Genomic DNA, 16,002 nt, shown 5'->3' on the forward strand with positions numbered 1-16,002 from the left:
GCTGTCAGCCAATGTGACTGCTGGGAAATAGATTAAAAAAAAAGGTAGCAGGCAAAGTTTAAAGCTTACTTAGTAGGTAGCCTTCCTTATTTCTTTTAAATGACAAGGTAATACATATATATATATATATATTTTTTTTTTTTTTTTATTTAGGACAAAACAAGCCATTCTTTTGGTGATATTTTCCTGCAAAAAGTATTTTATTTTCAAGCTAATGTGTAAACAAAAAAATTTAAAAACACGAACATATTTTCTACTTATGTTTTATGTTATAATTTGTTTCGATTTTTTTCAAAAGTTAAAATTTTAAAAATGTAAAAAAATAGAAACAAATTGCAGACAAAAATAGCTAAGGGGAGTTAGGGCAGATTAGGGTTAACTAATAATTAATAGGGGCTTAAATGGTAACACAGTTTATTTAAAAATAAAAAAAATGTATAAGCCTGCTTTTCACTGATGCATGCCATTAAAGCTCACCCCTATATTTTGCAGATGAATGAAAAAGAATAAAGACAAAGTAACAATAGTATGTCAAAATGGACCACATAATTCAACGCTTAGCTGAAAGTCAAACCATTTGTAAAGAAAAATGTAGCTCAGGAAAACACAGTTTTGGCAATTTAAATTTAATTGCATTGGACTGATCAGTATTCCAAAAGGTATGTGTCCTTTTCCTATTATACCAATAATGTTACTGTAGAATGCTCTTATTTGTTAGAGTTACACACACACACGTGAACACTAACTGATTTTTTGTGAGAGTTCAATAAGTTCCATTTCAGTAGGCATGTAACCCATGGTCCTCATACACTCTCCCAGCTCCTTGTAGCCAATGAATCCATCCTTATCCCGATCAAACTCTTTAAATGCTTCTCTCAGCTCTGCAAAGGGAAAAACACAATTATAAGAGCAGAACCATGCAAATACATATATGTAAAATTATGGTAGGACAGTGCACAAGCTTACAGGAGAGGACTGAGTGATTATCCCCACACCCCTGGGCCGGATAAAGGGAGAGGGCATTCTGGTGGGATACCAGACTAGCCACCATCTGGGACTGTGAACTTAAAGTGGCAGATTCTGGGTCCCCTTGTCCAGGGATTCCCTCAGGTAGCTGGGTGAAAAGGAAATTTCATCTGGGGTCTGAGGTGGTACACCAGGAGGGCTGGAGAGATCACAGAAGAGGATTTTTGTATGATGGACTTGTACTTAGTTGCTAAGGAGTTTGTCCTCAGTTTACAGTTCCCCTGGGCAATCCCGTACACCCCTCAACCCCATTCAAGTTTAGTACCCCGTAATAAAAAAAAACAAGCTCAATGACTGTTTAATGTCTGTGTACAAGGTCTGAAGGAAATGTGTGTTGCCTGGCTGTGCAGTAGTATAGAGGGACCCAAATCTTCAGTGACTCCTAAGGGGGTAGTATTGCATTGGCTTTTATCAATTTACGTATATTTCCTGAAATCTACTATCATACCATTATCAAACACCGCTACACCAATTTATTTCGGGTCCCTTAGTGGAGAGCGCAATGCCACTGCCCTGCCTCTCTACCTTGTCCAATCATAGAATGCTTTGCATTCAATCAGAAAATGCAAATCATTCTCTGAATGGTGCCCTTGCCAAGCATCCAACCTCCTATGGTCATATTGCAGCAGGCCAGCTGCTCAGCACAAGACCTAGAAACTAGTGGAGATCTCTGGAGTAGCAGTGTCTACTTCTTTGATTTCCAGCTTCCAGGGTCATTGGCCAGGTATGTTATGTTCATATGTAGCATTTACCCCCTAAAGGGCCAGCTGATTTGGTCCCAAAGTTCTTTCCTGAGTTAGGGTGCTAGCAGCCAGGCACACAGTCTCAGTCACTCTTCCAGCTCAATGACTAGCCTAGAAGTATCCTTTTTTTGATGCTTTATCAGACCAGATTCCCAAAAGAAATCTCTTGATCAGCTCCAGCAAAGTTCAGCAGAATAAGCTCCCCCCAGCTAATGCAGCTGGGACCTTGATGAGCAAATTAAGAAGCACAGCTGAAGTGCCCAGAAGGGCATCATTCCTTCAGGCTGGAATCTTTCCCTCCTGGACAACAATCCCTTTGCTCCAAAAATGGTCTGGGACCACAAAAATATTCAGGCTGCCTATTTGACTCTCCCAGCCTACTACATTCCAGAACCGTCTAGAAGGTAGGGTGAAGCAGTCAAATCTGCAACCAATAAGACACAGAACAGGCCAAAATAATCACAAGCTGCTCAGCTGATTACAGTAGAGCTAAAAGAACTACATTTACCTAGTCTAGCTAGCAGCCAAACTAGGAGAGTGCTACAAGGAGCACCAATGTACAGTGGGGCAAAAAAATATTTAGTCAGCCACCAATTGTGCAAGTTCTCCCACTTAAAAAGATGAGAGAGGCCTGTAATTGGCATCATAGGTAGACCTCAACTATGAGAGACAAAATGAGAAAAAAAATCCAGACAATCACATTGGCTGATTTGGAAAGAATTTATTTGCAAATTATGGTGGAAAATAAGTATTTGGTCAATATCAAAAGTTTATCTCAATACTTTGTTATATATCCTTTGTTGGCAATGACAGAGGTCAGACATTTCCTGTAAGTCTCCACAAGGTTGGCACACACTGTTGCTGGTATGTTGGCCCATTCCTCCATGCAGATCTCCTCTAGAGCAGTGATGTTTTGGGGCTGTCGCTGGGCAACACGGACTTTCAACTCCCTCCAAAGGTTTTCTATGGGGTTGAGATCTGGAGACTGGCTAGACCACTCCAGGACCTTGAAATGCTTCTTACGAAGCCACTCCTTCGTTGCCGGGCGGTATGTTTGGGATCATTGTCATGTTGGAAGACCCAGCCATGTTTCATCTTCAATGCCCTTGCTGATGGAAGGAGGTTTGCACTCAAAATCTCATGATACATGGCCCCATTCATTCTGTCCTGTACATGGATCAGTCGTTATGGACCCTTTGCGGAGAAACAGCCCCAAAACATGATGTTGCCACCCCCATGCTTCACAGTAGGTATGGTGTTCTTTGGATGTAACTCAGCATTCTCTCTCCTCCAAACACGACGAGTTGTGTTTCTACCAAACAGTTCTATTTTGGTTTCATCTGACCATATGACATTCTCCCAATCCTCTTCTGGATCATCCAAATGCTCTCTAGCCAACTTCAGACGGGCCCGGACATGTACTGGCTTAAGCAGGGGGACAAGTCTGGCACTGCAGGATCTGAGTCCCTGGCGGGCAGTGTGTGTTACTGGCGGGCAGTGTGTTACAGTGTGCCATGTATTGTCCCCCCTATTGTACAGCGCTGAGCAAACCCTTTGGCGCTATATAAACTCGTAGTAATAATAATAATAATAATGGTAGCCTTTGTTACGTTGGCCCCAGCTCTCTGCAGGTCATTCACTAGGTCCCCCCGTGTGGTCCTGGGATTTTTCTCACCGTTCTTGTGATCATTTTGACCCCACCGGGGTGAGATCTTGCGTGGAGCCCCAGATCGAGGGAGATTATCAGTGGTCTTGTATGTCTTCCATTTTCTACTTATTGCTCCCACAGTTGATTTGTTCACACCAAGCTGCTTGCCCTTTTGCAGATTCAGTCTTCCCAGCCTGGTGCAGGTCTACAATTTTGTTTCTGGTGTCCTTCGACAGCTCTTTGGTCTTCACCATAGTGGAGTTTGGAGTGTGACTGTTTGAGGTTGTGGACAGGTGTCTTTTATACTGATAACAAGTTTAAACAGGTGCCATTGATACAGGTAATGAGTGCAGGACAGAGGAGCCTCTTAAAGAAGAAGGTGCAGGTCTGTGAGAGCCAGAAATCTTGCTTGTTTGTAGGTGACCAAATACTTATTTTCCACCATAATTTGCAAATAAATTCTTTCCAAATCAGCCAATGTGATTGTCTGGATTTTTTTTCTCATTTTGTCTCTCATAGTTGAGGTCTACCTATGATGCCAATTACAGGCCTCTCTCATCTTTTTAAGTGGGAGAACTTGCACAATTGGTGGCTGACTAAATACTTTTTTGCCCCACTGTAACTATGTAAAAAGTATCCATACCTGGAATTCATCATAAAATATCAGGAGGGTCAAAAGTGGCATAAGCAAATCTTCAGGTATCATAGAAAATACCTTTAAAGAAAAACTCTGGTTTAAAGCAAAAGCAAGATATTGTGTAAAAAGGAGGAGAATCTGTGGAAAACTATTTACAGGAGAGCCACTATTCAACCTAGTGACTTTCACTCTCAAACTGTTTTTGACCACCTTCTTCAAAGCAAAGGAGAAAAGAGGAAGTTCCCATTGCACCATCGGGCCTGAGGATTCTTTCTTCTTTGGACCTTGCCATGGCAAACACAATTTTTACAGTAAATTAAAGGCCTATTTTACCCCAAATACATTTTTGACAATATGCAAAGGCAAAACGGGCTGTGTCACACCCTTGACTCTTATCACTAGGGGCTAGAAATGAGATTTGGATTTGTATCAAATGTGAATCTGCAGTGAATTTCCATATTTCAAATTAGATCTTCAAATTTTGAGCAAATTCGTGGTCTTTGACCTTGGCTAGAACTTCAGAATAACTAATAGAATGTGGGAGCTGACTAACTCATCTCACTTTAACTAACATAGGGGAATTGAGAACAACCATAGTGTCAGTGTGTTGTAGCTTGTATAGTGAGAGAATAGAGAGAGCTGTGCCTGTACTTCCTTCCCCAAACCCACTCACACCACTCCAACTTTGCCCATTGTCGAACAGCCACACTTTACTGCTATCACTAAAATTAGCTTCTTTGGCAAATAATGTATGCATTCATGCTTAAAATCATTGTATACCTTTACTTTTGTTCCTAAACATCATAGTACATGTGATACTATGGGGTAGTATATCTCATGCTTTGTTGTTGCGGGGCCTACTCTGTGGACAAAACCATCTGACACTTTTGCCAACGTATTAATGATCACATTTGCTATACAACAAATGCTAAAATGATGACCCCCATTAGTTATTACATAGGTATGAAGAACAATTTTGACCTATCATATATGCCGTTCATGGACCTAGATAGGGTAAAGAGGGACCCAGGATGAGGAGACTGGGACAGGTCGGTTCTCCAAAAAGAAACAAACATTTTGGATAGAAAGGCTTGCAGCAAATATAAAGCCAGGCCTTTACGAGATGCTCTTGTACAAGTCTTTTCTTTAATGGTTACTGATGTAGATATGATGGTCTGTTTTTTACATGTTTTTCTCTTTTTTTTCCCCCCTTCCCCTCTTTTTTATTCAGGGGGTGTGGTTCACTCACTTTTGGTTGTCTGGTTGTGCGGGGTTGGGAAGTCGCTGGTTAGTATCTCCCTGGGTGGTGCAGTGTCGTCACGTGGGCCTTGATACACCTTTTTGGTGCTGTTCCAACTTCTATTTTCTTCAAGGGGCCCTCCCCCCCTGTGCACTCAACTATCAAGGATGGAAACTTGGTTTTCTCAGTTAGCTGGGTGGATTGGCCATCCTTTGCCTGTTGTGGAGCATGGAGGGTTCGGTACGCATGCGCCGCTATCATGGCGGACGTCTGCTGATGTTGTCCTTGCCAGAGTCATTGCGCATACATGGCGCCCATATCTGTTTTTCGTGCGCATGTGCGGTGTAATTTACCTCTGCCAGCATAACATCTAAACTGTATACATGTTTGGCCGTCATTTTTACCACTCGCACATGCGTACCACTGCAACGTTCCACCGGAGATCATTAGACGATGGCATCTCACCGGAGGGGGAGTATACATTTGGGGCCTGCTCCATGGTACTCCTGGGAGAACGGTGACATCCACATGCAGCCATACTGACTAACCTCTTTTGCAAACAGTATAGGGGTAAGCTATATGCTTTTATTATCGGTGACAGCCTCCTATTTATTCTTTATCTTTCTATACTATGAGTGTGCTGGTGTATATTTTTAAGATTTAGGGAATTGATCTCATCTACCCATTTCCTAGCCTAATAAGGAGCCAGCAGATTATTCCTTGCTTGGAAGATCTAACATTCATATTGCCATCATGGCTGGGCATAGTTTAATCATTTTTATATTCCTTTGTGACCTGAACTGAAGCTTTTGGATTCCTGGAAGCCACAGCGGCATAGGTGGTTTCAGTTCAACATTTAGGTGAACATAGTATATTATGTACGTAAAAATAATTTCCACCTTCTCTTTGTACTTGTGATTGGTAGCGGCAAATTTTGGGTTTAATGTGTATTATTTTTATAGCCTTTCCCATTGGGGTTAGGATGTGGGCCTTGCTATATGCCTTCCACACCTGAACATAGGGGATACCCATTTCCTACATTTCTGGAAGACCTACTGGGCGCTCTTCACATTGTCTAGCCAGATCATCTATTTTTTGGTGTCTTTGGAGCTAGGGCCATCTTCACACAGATTTTCTGCATTCTGTCACAGTTCAAATTAATTGTGCATGTGTTGTAAATGCTGTTTGTTTATATGTCTTCTTTTGTATGCTTTATATGCAGTCAGGAGTCTCAACTCTCCTGAGGAAGCAGGCAGAATATTATGCGAAACATGTAGAGGAATTACTATCTACATAGAATGGAATCTGACTCAAGGCAATGCTTCAGGACTATTACAATACAATGTAGGATCAAACTATTGTGTATGACTAATTGTTTCTCTTGTGTTGAGCTCTTTTATCAGCATTGTTTTTATCATTGTGTATTAATAAAGATTACAAAGAAGGTTATACTCCTCATATTTTATAACAGTGTCTTGTGCAATACCTTTTGGGTCACCTCAAAAGTCCAGGGGTAATACCTCTTTCGCTCCACATATCAAAACCTTTACTTGTATCCACTGAAATGACAAACCTCAGGCAATACCCAGAAATGAACCAAATTATCCTACATATGTTGTACCTGCATATCTGCAGCCACCTTTTCTCTATAACCTCCTAAATACATTTTACAAAGCATATCTGAGCTCAGATAGGCAGGGGTCGGATGTTGCACACTGCACAGCATCAAGCAGTGTGTAATCTGTGACCTGAGTGGAGGGAAAAAACACACACCCTCTACACAGTCTCATAGGGAAACATGCACAGCTGAGGCTTTCAACAGCTACTGTGTGCTGTAGGGGGATGAGGCCGTCTTCCAGGATTGTCTGGTGTCGGCATAGACTGGCAGAAGTGTCTCATGCAGATGGCAGAGGAAGGAGAGAGGAGACGGAAATCACACTAGGCAATACGCACAATAGAAGGATGTGCTTTGTTCATTTTTCAACCACTTTAATTATATCAAAAGATTTACTCAGTAGTCCATTTAGCTCCAAATAACTAAAGGCAGCACCCATAATCCTATCTTCTGATCTTTTACAGAGGTATTAAACCCAAAATAAAAAATGTCTTGTATTACAACTTACCAGGTCTTAGATATGGTAGCTGCATTCGTTTTCTTTTTTATTCTATTTTCCTTTAGTTTCACCTGTTGATCTGGCCAGTGTGTCTGTTATTTTTCAACTGTCTTTAAAAGGAGGAGTACAGACAAAGCTCGAATGGCTGTACTTCTCCCGTGGATCACAGAAGGGCAGTCTGGGCTAAAGCCTGCTGTTGGCTGGCATCACAAAGCTGGCACAGGCTGAGGAAAGATCACAACCATGTTTCCAGGATCCACCCAGGAGCCTGGACTGGCACTGGCTCTGCCTCTCAGGGAGGCGCTGAGAGCCTGAGCCAGCTGCTCCTGCCCCCACCACAGCCCTGCTCTCTAGTGATCGGGGGGGGGGGGGCAGAGCAGACAAGGGTGACTGACAGCCATGGCTCTCTGCTCAGAGCAGCTGGGAGAACTGAGTAATCAGCAGTGTTTGATTGCTCAGTTCTCACCCTTAAAACCGATGGGGACAGATGCTGCATCCACCTAGGTAAGTATGAATTAAAAAAAAAAATACTTCTCTTAACAGGTCAAGCTGTCCAGACAAAGTGGCAGTTAGCTGATTGAGACAAACCATTTAACAATGGTTAGCTTTTATTCATTGATGTAAAACCTTTATCCCAAATGGTAAAAAAACCCAAAGTTGCTGTATTTGCCTAAATTGTGGTTGTTTGGGTTCAGCTTTAATTTATTATTCAGGTCCATCTAAATCTGCTAGTGTATCTTACACTACCTTCTCCCCAGGTGTCTCTTTTGTTCTTCCATCCAGAATGGAGACACCCTAAGAAAGTGTGTCACCGGTCAGATCACATATAAAAATGAAGAGAAAAGATCTAAATTCTAGTTGACTGACCAATGCCAAGGTCATCTATTGCTCAGGGTGAAGATATTGAACAGCACCCTCCCCAAGATGTATGAACAATGTGCGCCAGTCAAATCCCCTCCCCCGCCCAAAAAAATTGAGCACTAATCTGCAAACTTAAAATCCCCCCCATCCCCCCAAATCACGCCAGCTAGACCAAACCCCTTCAAACTTCCCCTGCTAGAACAAATCTTACCCCAATACCTGCAAATTCCTCCTCCTAACACAAATCCCCCCAAGTTTCCCCTCCTAGAAGAAATGTTACAATGTCACCCCCAAAACTGCCCCATCACAACAAATCCCCTCCCCGCACAAATCCCCCCCCCAAATCACACTTCCCTGCAAATCCCCACATATTTCCCCTGCTAGAAAAAATCTTGTTCCCGTCACCCCCTAAATTTCCCCACCCAGCACAAATCCCTCGCAAATTCCCCTTCCTAGAACCAATCTTATATCAGTCACTCACCAAATTCCCCTCACTCAGCACAAATCCCCCCAAATTTCTCCTCCCCGCTCAATGCCACACTTTTCCTCTTCCAGTACAAATCCCTCCCAATCCCACCACTTAGCACTAACCATCTTGTCCTTGCATGGGAAGAATGCCAGCTGTCAAAGCTGAGAGGTGGGTGGGACTAGAGCAACTGTCAAACGTCAGCTCCCAGCATAACTCCCTCAAGGCTTGAGAAAATGGGTGGAGCCCCACAAACACATCTGCCTGCCCTGCATTCATTCTATTGGCTGACGTTTGACATCAGCATTCAGCTTTGACAGCTGGCATTCTGCAGGTGCAAGCCACCACTCTGCCCAACAGTTTTGACACTAGAGCAACTGCTGTTAGCTCCAACATGTGATGCTGTTCCATCCAGCTGTGCCCTTTTTGATGTCATTGGTGTTTCCTAGGCTGTCTGCATGCTGATCTTCCTCTATCCCAGATGAGATAGCACAGCCTGCACCTCCTGGCTCTCTCCTCCTACAAAGATTTGACTTGTCACTAAACTGGTAGAAGTAATGATGCTGTTGTCACAACTCCTGTCAGCTTGTAGCATCAGGGACTCTAAAGAATTCGAAATTTTCAGAACAATTCAAATTCGGATTGGTCGAAAATTGATTGACTGATCTGAATTCTTTGTGTAGTTGGTTACAGAGCAGGCTGGCAACTGAGTCTAACAGCTGATGAATCGTCAGTTGTCCACCACCCACCAGACACACCGTCTGACAGGTAAACATAGGGGTGGGAGTTACCCGGTGATGTAACAGAGTGACCTCGCCCCTTGTCTACCTCTTATTGGGTGAGTGTCATTCCCAAATGACAGATAAACATGGGGCTGGGTTATCTGGTGATGTTACTGGGTGATCCTGCCCCTTAATGGCACTTACCCAATGAAAGGCAGATATGGGGGGGGCTACCAGGTGATGCCATTGAGTAACCCCCACCCCTATGTTTACTTACCTGTCTTTCGGCTGTTTCCCTGGATGGAAACAGTCATGCTCAGCGGGCAGCGCTTTTCTATCGGGTCTGCGTTTTTATGCTTTTTTTTAAGGACTTGTCAAAAACTGTTGTGTTTTTATTAACTTTACTTTTTTTTAGTGAATGAGTAAAAGTACTATGTACTCCATACTCATTCACATGAGAAGTGCAGGATCTAGGGGTCCCCTTGTTAAAGGGAGCTTCCAGATTCCAATAAGTCACCCCCCCACAGACCCCCACAACCACCGGGCCAGGGTTGTGGGGTAGAGGCCCCTGTCTCCATCAAGCAACTTCTCCATGTTGAGGGCATGTGGGCTGGTGTGATTCAGGAAGGGGGGGCTCGCTGCATGCTTGGATAAGGGTCTGGTAGAGATAGGGGGGATCCCCACACTGTTTTTTTTCTCCTGAATTTTTAATTGCCGGCAATTCATTTGTTTACATTCAGCTGTCAGCGGGGAAACCTGCTGACAGCTGATGAGTCATCGCATGTTAAGGACGTGGGGGCCGGATTGTTGGCATGCTCCTTAACAACCTGCTATTCTTTTACGTTCTGCACACTACTCACTACCTCTGCTGGAAGTCTATTCCAAGCAACAACTACCCTTTCAGTAAAATAATACTTCTAGGATTAGTTGTGAACTTTTCTGTTAGTTTGAGGTCACATCCATGTGTTTTTGAATTTGGATTTGTATTGAGAATCCTTTCCCTTCTTCCCTCCAGACTGTAAATATTAGGTTCCTGAAGTCGTTCCTGATATGATTTAACCTTCATAGCTTTCACCATTTTGGTTACCTGTCCTGTTATACCTCGAAGTAATCTTAGAACTCTGGGATGAATACCATCAGGGCCCATTGCTCTATTAAGCTTTAACCGAGCCAGTTCCTCTGCTACCTCTGTCTCTGGAAATCCTAAAAATGATCTGTCATTACTAGAACTAATAGGTTTCCCCAACTTGTTACTACTAGTACAATTTATTTCTGGAAAGACTGAACAGAAGTAATTGTTTAAATGGTTTGCTACATCCAAGTCTCCCTCAACATACAGTAAGTGTTTTGTCCTGTTTTTATTTTAATGATCCCATTGTATTTATTCTTTCCATCACTGATGTATCTAAAAAAGGCTTTGTCTCCTTTCTTGATAGATTTAGCAATTTCCTCCTCTTTCTGTGCTTTGGCAGCACCGATAATATGTTTGGCCTCCTTTTGTCTGTTTTATACACTTCTCTATGAGCTACACTTCCTGTTTTCATGAATCTCATATATGCTGATTTTTTTTTCCTTTAGTATCCTACTTATCTCTTTATTGAACCATATTGGCTTTTTTCTTCCATTTACTCTAATAATTTGCCTGACATATAATCTCGTTGCCTCCAGGATGGCAGACTTTAATAGTGCCCACTGATTAATTACTCTTGTTGTTTTACTCCAATTTTTCAATTCAGTTTATAGAAATTCCACCATTTCAGCAAAATGTGTCCCTTTGAATTCTAAAACTTTTGCTTTTGTATATGATTTTTCAGTTCTTGTTTTTTTATCAAACCAAAAACATTGGTGATCACTAGAACCCAAATTTTCTTCCATCTCAGCATCAGTCAATCCCATTTGTTTCAGAGCAACTGTTTCAGAGCAACCCCATTTATTGCCTCCATTACATCCCTGCTCCTGCGCGTAATAGCAGTTTGAGAATTCCAGTTAATATCAGGCATGTTAAAGTCACCCATAATATTTTTGTTTTTAGGTTTAATAACACGTTTAGGCTCCAAGTACACTGGATGCTTAGCAGAGTGCTTGCATTCTGAACATTTGTCCCTGGGCACATACTGAAAGTACAACTCGATGCACCATCCAGCCCTGTCCCGTGGCAGCAGCTGTCAACCTCTCAGAGTTTAACAGACTGCTATCAGCTGGACAGGGCACCAATGCCTTCCGCATGCACCCAAATATAAACCAGCCCATGCACTGTAAAACTCCTCACCTTCTATCTCCTCTGGTCTCAGCTCTCTGTCCTAAAATGAAACAGAAAAGGTGAATGCAACTAGACACAATGTAAACACTTTTTGTTACTTGTTACAGAGGAATTTAATAAACAGCTACAAAATACCAATAAATAGTAATTATTTTTATACAGGTTTTATTATCAATAGTTTTTTTTGCAAAGGCCAGTGATCATTTGATACTTTTCTGATACTTTCTGTAACATAATCTACCTCAACACTATAATAGTTAAAGAGATTAAAGTGAACCCAACATCACAATGCAAGTCCAAAAAGTAAAAAAAACAAAAAACCAACACTAAAAGAAAAATGTACCTACCTTACTAGCAACCAATGATATCACTTAGTGTGAATGATGTCACACTAGACCCAATGATGTCACTTAGCATTCCAAAAGGAACCTGGGAAAGCTGATTACCCCAAATCCTCTGGGTTTAAAGTGTATATAAAACCTAGCAATGGACTTCTCTTATTTGGTCCCTTTTGGTCTGTAAAATATACTATTGAAAGTGTTTTGTTATAACTTCAAAACATACCTTTTGGAATTGCAAGAAATCTTATGATCTGATAACTTCCTGTGCTCTCTGCTTGTGCCAATTAGAAATGTGCTGTTCATTTCATTCTGAATCGAAATTTGGATGAATTTCCAAATTACAATAGTAACAAATCAGAAATAATGAAACTGTCTTCTGATATTCAAATTTCAAATAGAATAAATGTGAATAGAATAGATTAGAATAGAATAAAATAGAATAGAAAAAAAACTATAGAATAGAATAAAACAAAATATAACTGTCTTCCAAAATTCAAATTTCAAATAAAATGAATTTGAATTACATTAGATTAGAATAGAAAAGAACAGACTACAATAAAATAGAAAACAACAATAGAATAAAATTCAATAAAATAGAAAGAATATAACTGTCTTGTGAAATTTGAATAGAATAAATTTGCATTCAAATAGATTAGAATAGAAAAGAATAGAAAATAAGAGAATAGAAAAGAATAAAATAAAATTAATTTAGAGAATAGAATAAAAAAATAGAATTTAGAGAATAGAAAAAACAGTAAAATAGAATATAAAAAACCCCAAAATAGAATAGAACAAAATAGAATAGAATATAGCTGTCTTCTAAAATTCGAATTTCAAATAGAATAAATTAGAATGCGATTCAAATTTTCCAAATTCAGTTGAATTGAATTCAAATTGAATTTAACAAAACAAAATTATTTAAATAACGAATCAAAATGAAATGAAACAATTTTTTTCAGTCTGCACATGTCTAGTGCTGTTATTTACATAATTCTAGGCTCTCTCTGAGAATTACAGAACCACACACCCTCTATGTTATGGGGAATAGGAGAAAGCGAGATTCTGTAGCCCTATCTTGTTTCTGTTGTTATGGTACAGAAAAATCAGTGAGCGTTGTCATGCTAGAAATGGAAGAGCATTATTGGCAAAATTACAGGTAGAAAGAAAGGAAAAAAAACCTTAATTTTATTTGCTGTGGCATAAAGAATGTTTCTGCAAACGCATACTTGAGGGGTTCATGTGAATGTGATGCTTTTATGGAAAAAAGACATATGGGGGATTTACTAAAACTGGTGCAATCAGTTTCCAGGTTTAACTGTCAAAGCATAAGTGAACACGCTAAAATTTAGAAGCTGATTGGCTCCCATGTTCAGCTGCACCAGATTCTGTGTGCACCAGTTTTAGTAAATCACCCCCAATGTCTTTTAGAAAACTCTTATCATTTTACGATCCCCTGGACTATTTACAAATTCCATTTGTATTTTGTAGTATTTTATAGTTTTTATTGATGTCTGCTGAAATTTCAACTGTATTTGAAAGTTTTCATTTGTTCATTTCTATCAAGCATTTATTGGTACATATGTTTCCATCAAGCAAGAACATTGAGGTATAAATAGATATTGTAAGCAAGGTACTAAAGCTGGCCATATACTGTGTAAACTGGATGCAATTCGCTCAGTGGCCCCGCTCCATTCAACAAAATCTGATCATTCAGTAATTTTTTGAAGGAGCCTGCTGGAGAACTTTTGGCCAAACAGTGGCTGCATCCTATCAGATGCTGCCACTGTACAGATATTTTGACAGCTGGTGGGACTTGGCTGTCAAAATGCAATGGCTGCAGCGGTAGATTCATTGATGATGTATAAAAAATATTCTATCAGTGTATGTCCAGCATAGTGAACAGACTAAGGGCCCTTTCACATTGGTCCTTTGAAAAATGCAATAAAAATGCATATTCGAGTTTTTGATGCATTTTTGGTGCATGTTCTGGTTTCCTGTTTACGAGCATGCACCTGTAAAACATGGACATGTGACACCAAAAATGCAACTGTGGTGCATTTTTTATATATGTTTTTTAATTAATTTCAATGGGAGGTACATCAAAGATACAGCACGCAGGAATTTTCAAAATGCACTGGTGTGAAGATTTTCATAGGATTTAAAGGGAAGTATTTTTCTTGCGCTTTTAGTAGGGTAAAAATGCAGCAAAAACACATCAGTGTGAAAGGGCTCAAAAGAATCAATCACTGTTATTTTCAATAATGAGGACAAATGATAGCTGAATAGCCACATTGCAAAGAACACAACCTACTGTCTGTAAACAAGTAGCAGTTGGCAAAGGAGACATTCAGAGTCATAAAACAGACTTAGAATGGTGCAGACTGCAAGCAGATGATGAAACAGAGTTCAGAAGAATTGACAGGGACGGAATCAGAATGAGACGAGGGATTGCAAATTACCAAAGGACAGCAAAATCAAAGATAACAAACAAGATATATTTTTGCTTAGATACTGCCCGAGCGCAATTGGCTTAAGTCAGAGACTCATTTGATCCTAAAGCCGGCCATAGACAAATCGAAATTCAGCCAGTTCAGAGGTCAAATTTCGCATTTGCTTTGGCTTATGCCAGAGACTTGTTTGATCCTAAAGCCGGCCATAGACGGATCGAAATTCAGCCAGTTCAGCGGTCAAATTTCGATCCATCTTTGGGCAGGTTGGTTGTACTGAAGCCAATTTATTGAATTACTTAAGTAAATACAGCCTGTTTTTTTTCCCTATGATCACTATAATCACTGCCACTGCAGCAGTAATCATTGTATTCTGATGATGGATAGACATTCGGCCGGACCCTGCTGAACCAGCTGAATTTTGATCCATCCAATTTTTAGCCATATTTGGCCAGCTTATAGTGGAACTCCATCCAAAAAGGGGAAGTTCCGCTTTTCTGCCTACTCCCCCCTCCGGCACTTTTTTTTTGGGGGGGGGGGGCGAGTACATGGTTTTGACTGGTACCACTCCCACTTGTGGGTCAGATCACTGCACCAATCTGAGCCTGAAGTTTGGCCCCCCTTCTCTTACCCCTCACAGACTGTGGTGTGCTTTGCACATGCACAGTAGAAAAGCGGCTGTGAAACCACAAGCCTTCACTTCCAGTTTCCCTTATTGAAGATGCTGGCGCCAAAAACCTGAAGCCAATTTGAAGAATCGGCTCGGGCGAGGACATCGCTGGACCCCAGGACAGGTAATGCCTTTAATAAAAAGTCAGCAGCTACAGTATTTGTAACTGCTGACTTTTATTTTTTTTGGGGGGGGGGGAGCCTGGCGCTCCATTTTAAGTGTATTAGTACTAAAGAACATCTCCCCATCCCTGTGGGTTGGAGTCTGCAGTCCTAAAGCTGGCTATACATGGATGGATTAGGATTTGGACGTTTCTTTGGGCAGACTATCGACAACTAGCCTGTCAGGTTTTTATTCATGTGATCACTGCCGGCATATCATTGTATTCTGTGGGTAGGGAAACCTCCCGCTGTCAGAATACAATAGCACAGTGTTGATGGGTGAATCAAGCAATTTTCTTTCCTTCAACCTGTGGTTGAAGAAAAGAAAATTTCATAATGTATGGTCAGCCATATATAAGGTCCACAATATGGAGCACATGGGTAAGAATAGTGTGCATTGATGGTAATATAGTGTGAATATGAGTCCTTGGACATTATTAAAGAATGTGTTATATCCGAGCATTTCAGAATCTGGATATGTGCCTGTTGTACCATGTACTTTTATTAAAAGTATCCTGTTCTCTTTGTATTGTTAGCATTGTGTAAAAAACATACCTGGTGATCCTGCCAGTTCCCCTGTTTTCTCATTTCAAACTGACCACGTTAGGCATGAGAGCACATCCTTCCCAGCGTGGTCAGTTTTCTGGCTGTGCTGGGAGAACAGTC

The 16,002-nt window shown here is 40.9% G+C and overlaps 1 protein-coding gene across 3 annotated transcripts in view; it reads right to left on the minus strand.

The window, feature by feature from the left end:
* CABP2 (calcium binding protein 2) overlaps positions 1–16,002 on the minus strand; it is a 157,979-nt gene that overhangs the window by 19,366 nt on the left and 122,611 nt on the right. For all 3 annotated transcript variants that reach the window (XM_089687551.1, XM_089687550.1, XM_089687552.1), the window contains 2 exons: positions 11,727–11,757; positions 747–881 (listed from right to left, as the gene is read on the minus strand). In XM_089687551.1, coding sequence (XP_089543677.1) covers positions 747–881; positions 11,727–11,757 — 166 coding nt within the window. The remainder of the gene's footprint in view (positions 1–746; positions 882–11,726; positions 11,758–16,002) is intronic.

The sequence above is a fragment of the Staurois parvus genome, unplaced genomic scaffold (assembly GCF_062004578.1).
Source record: "Staurois parvus isolate SC_StPar_1 unplaced genomic scaffold, SC_StPar_1.0 ptg000430l, whole genome shotgun sequence".
NCBI classification, from domain to species: Eukaryota; Metazoa; Chordata; class Amphibia; order Anura; family Ranidae; genus Staurois; species Staurois parvus.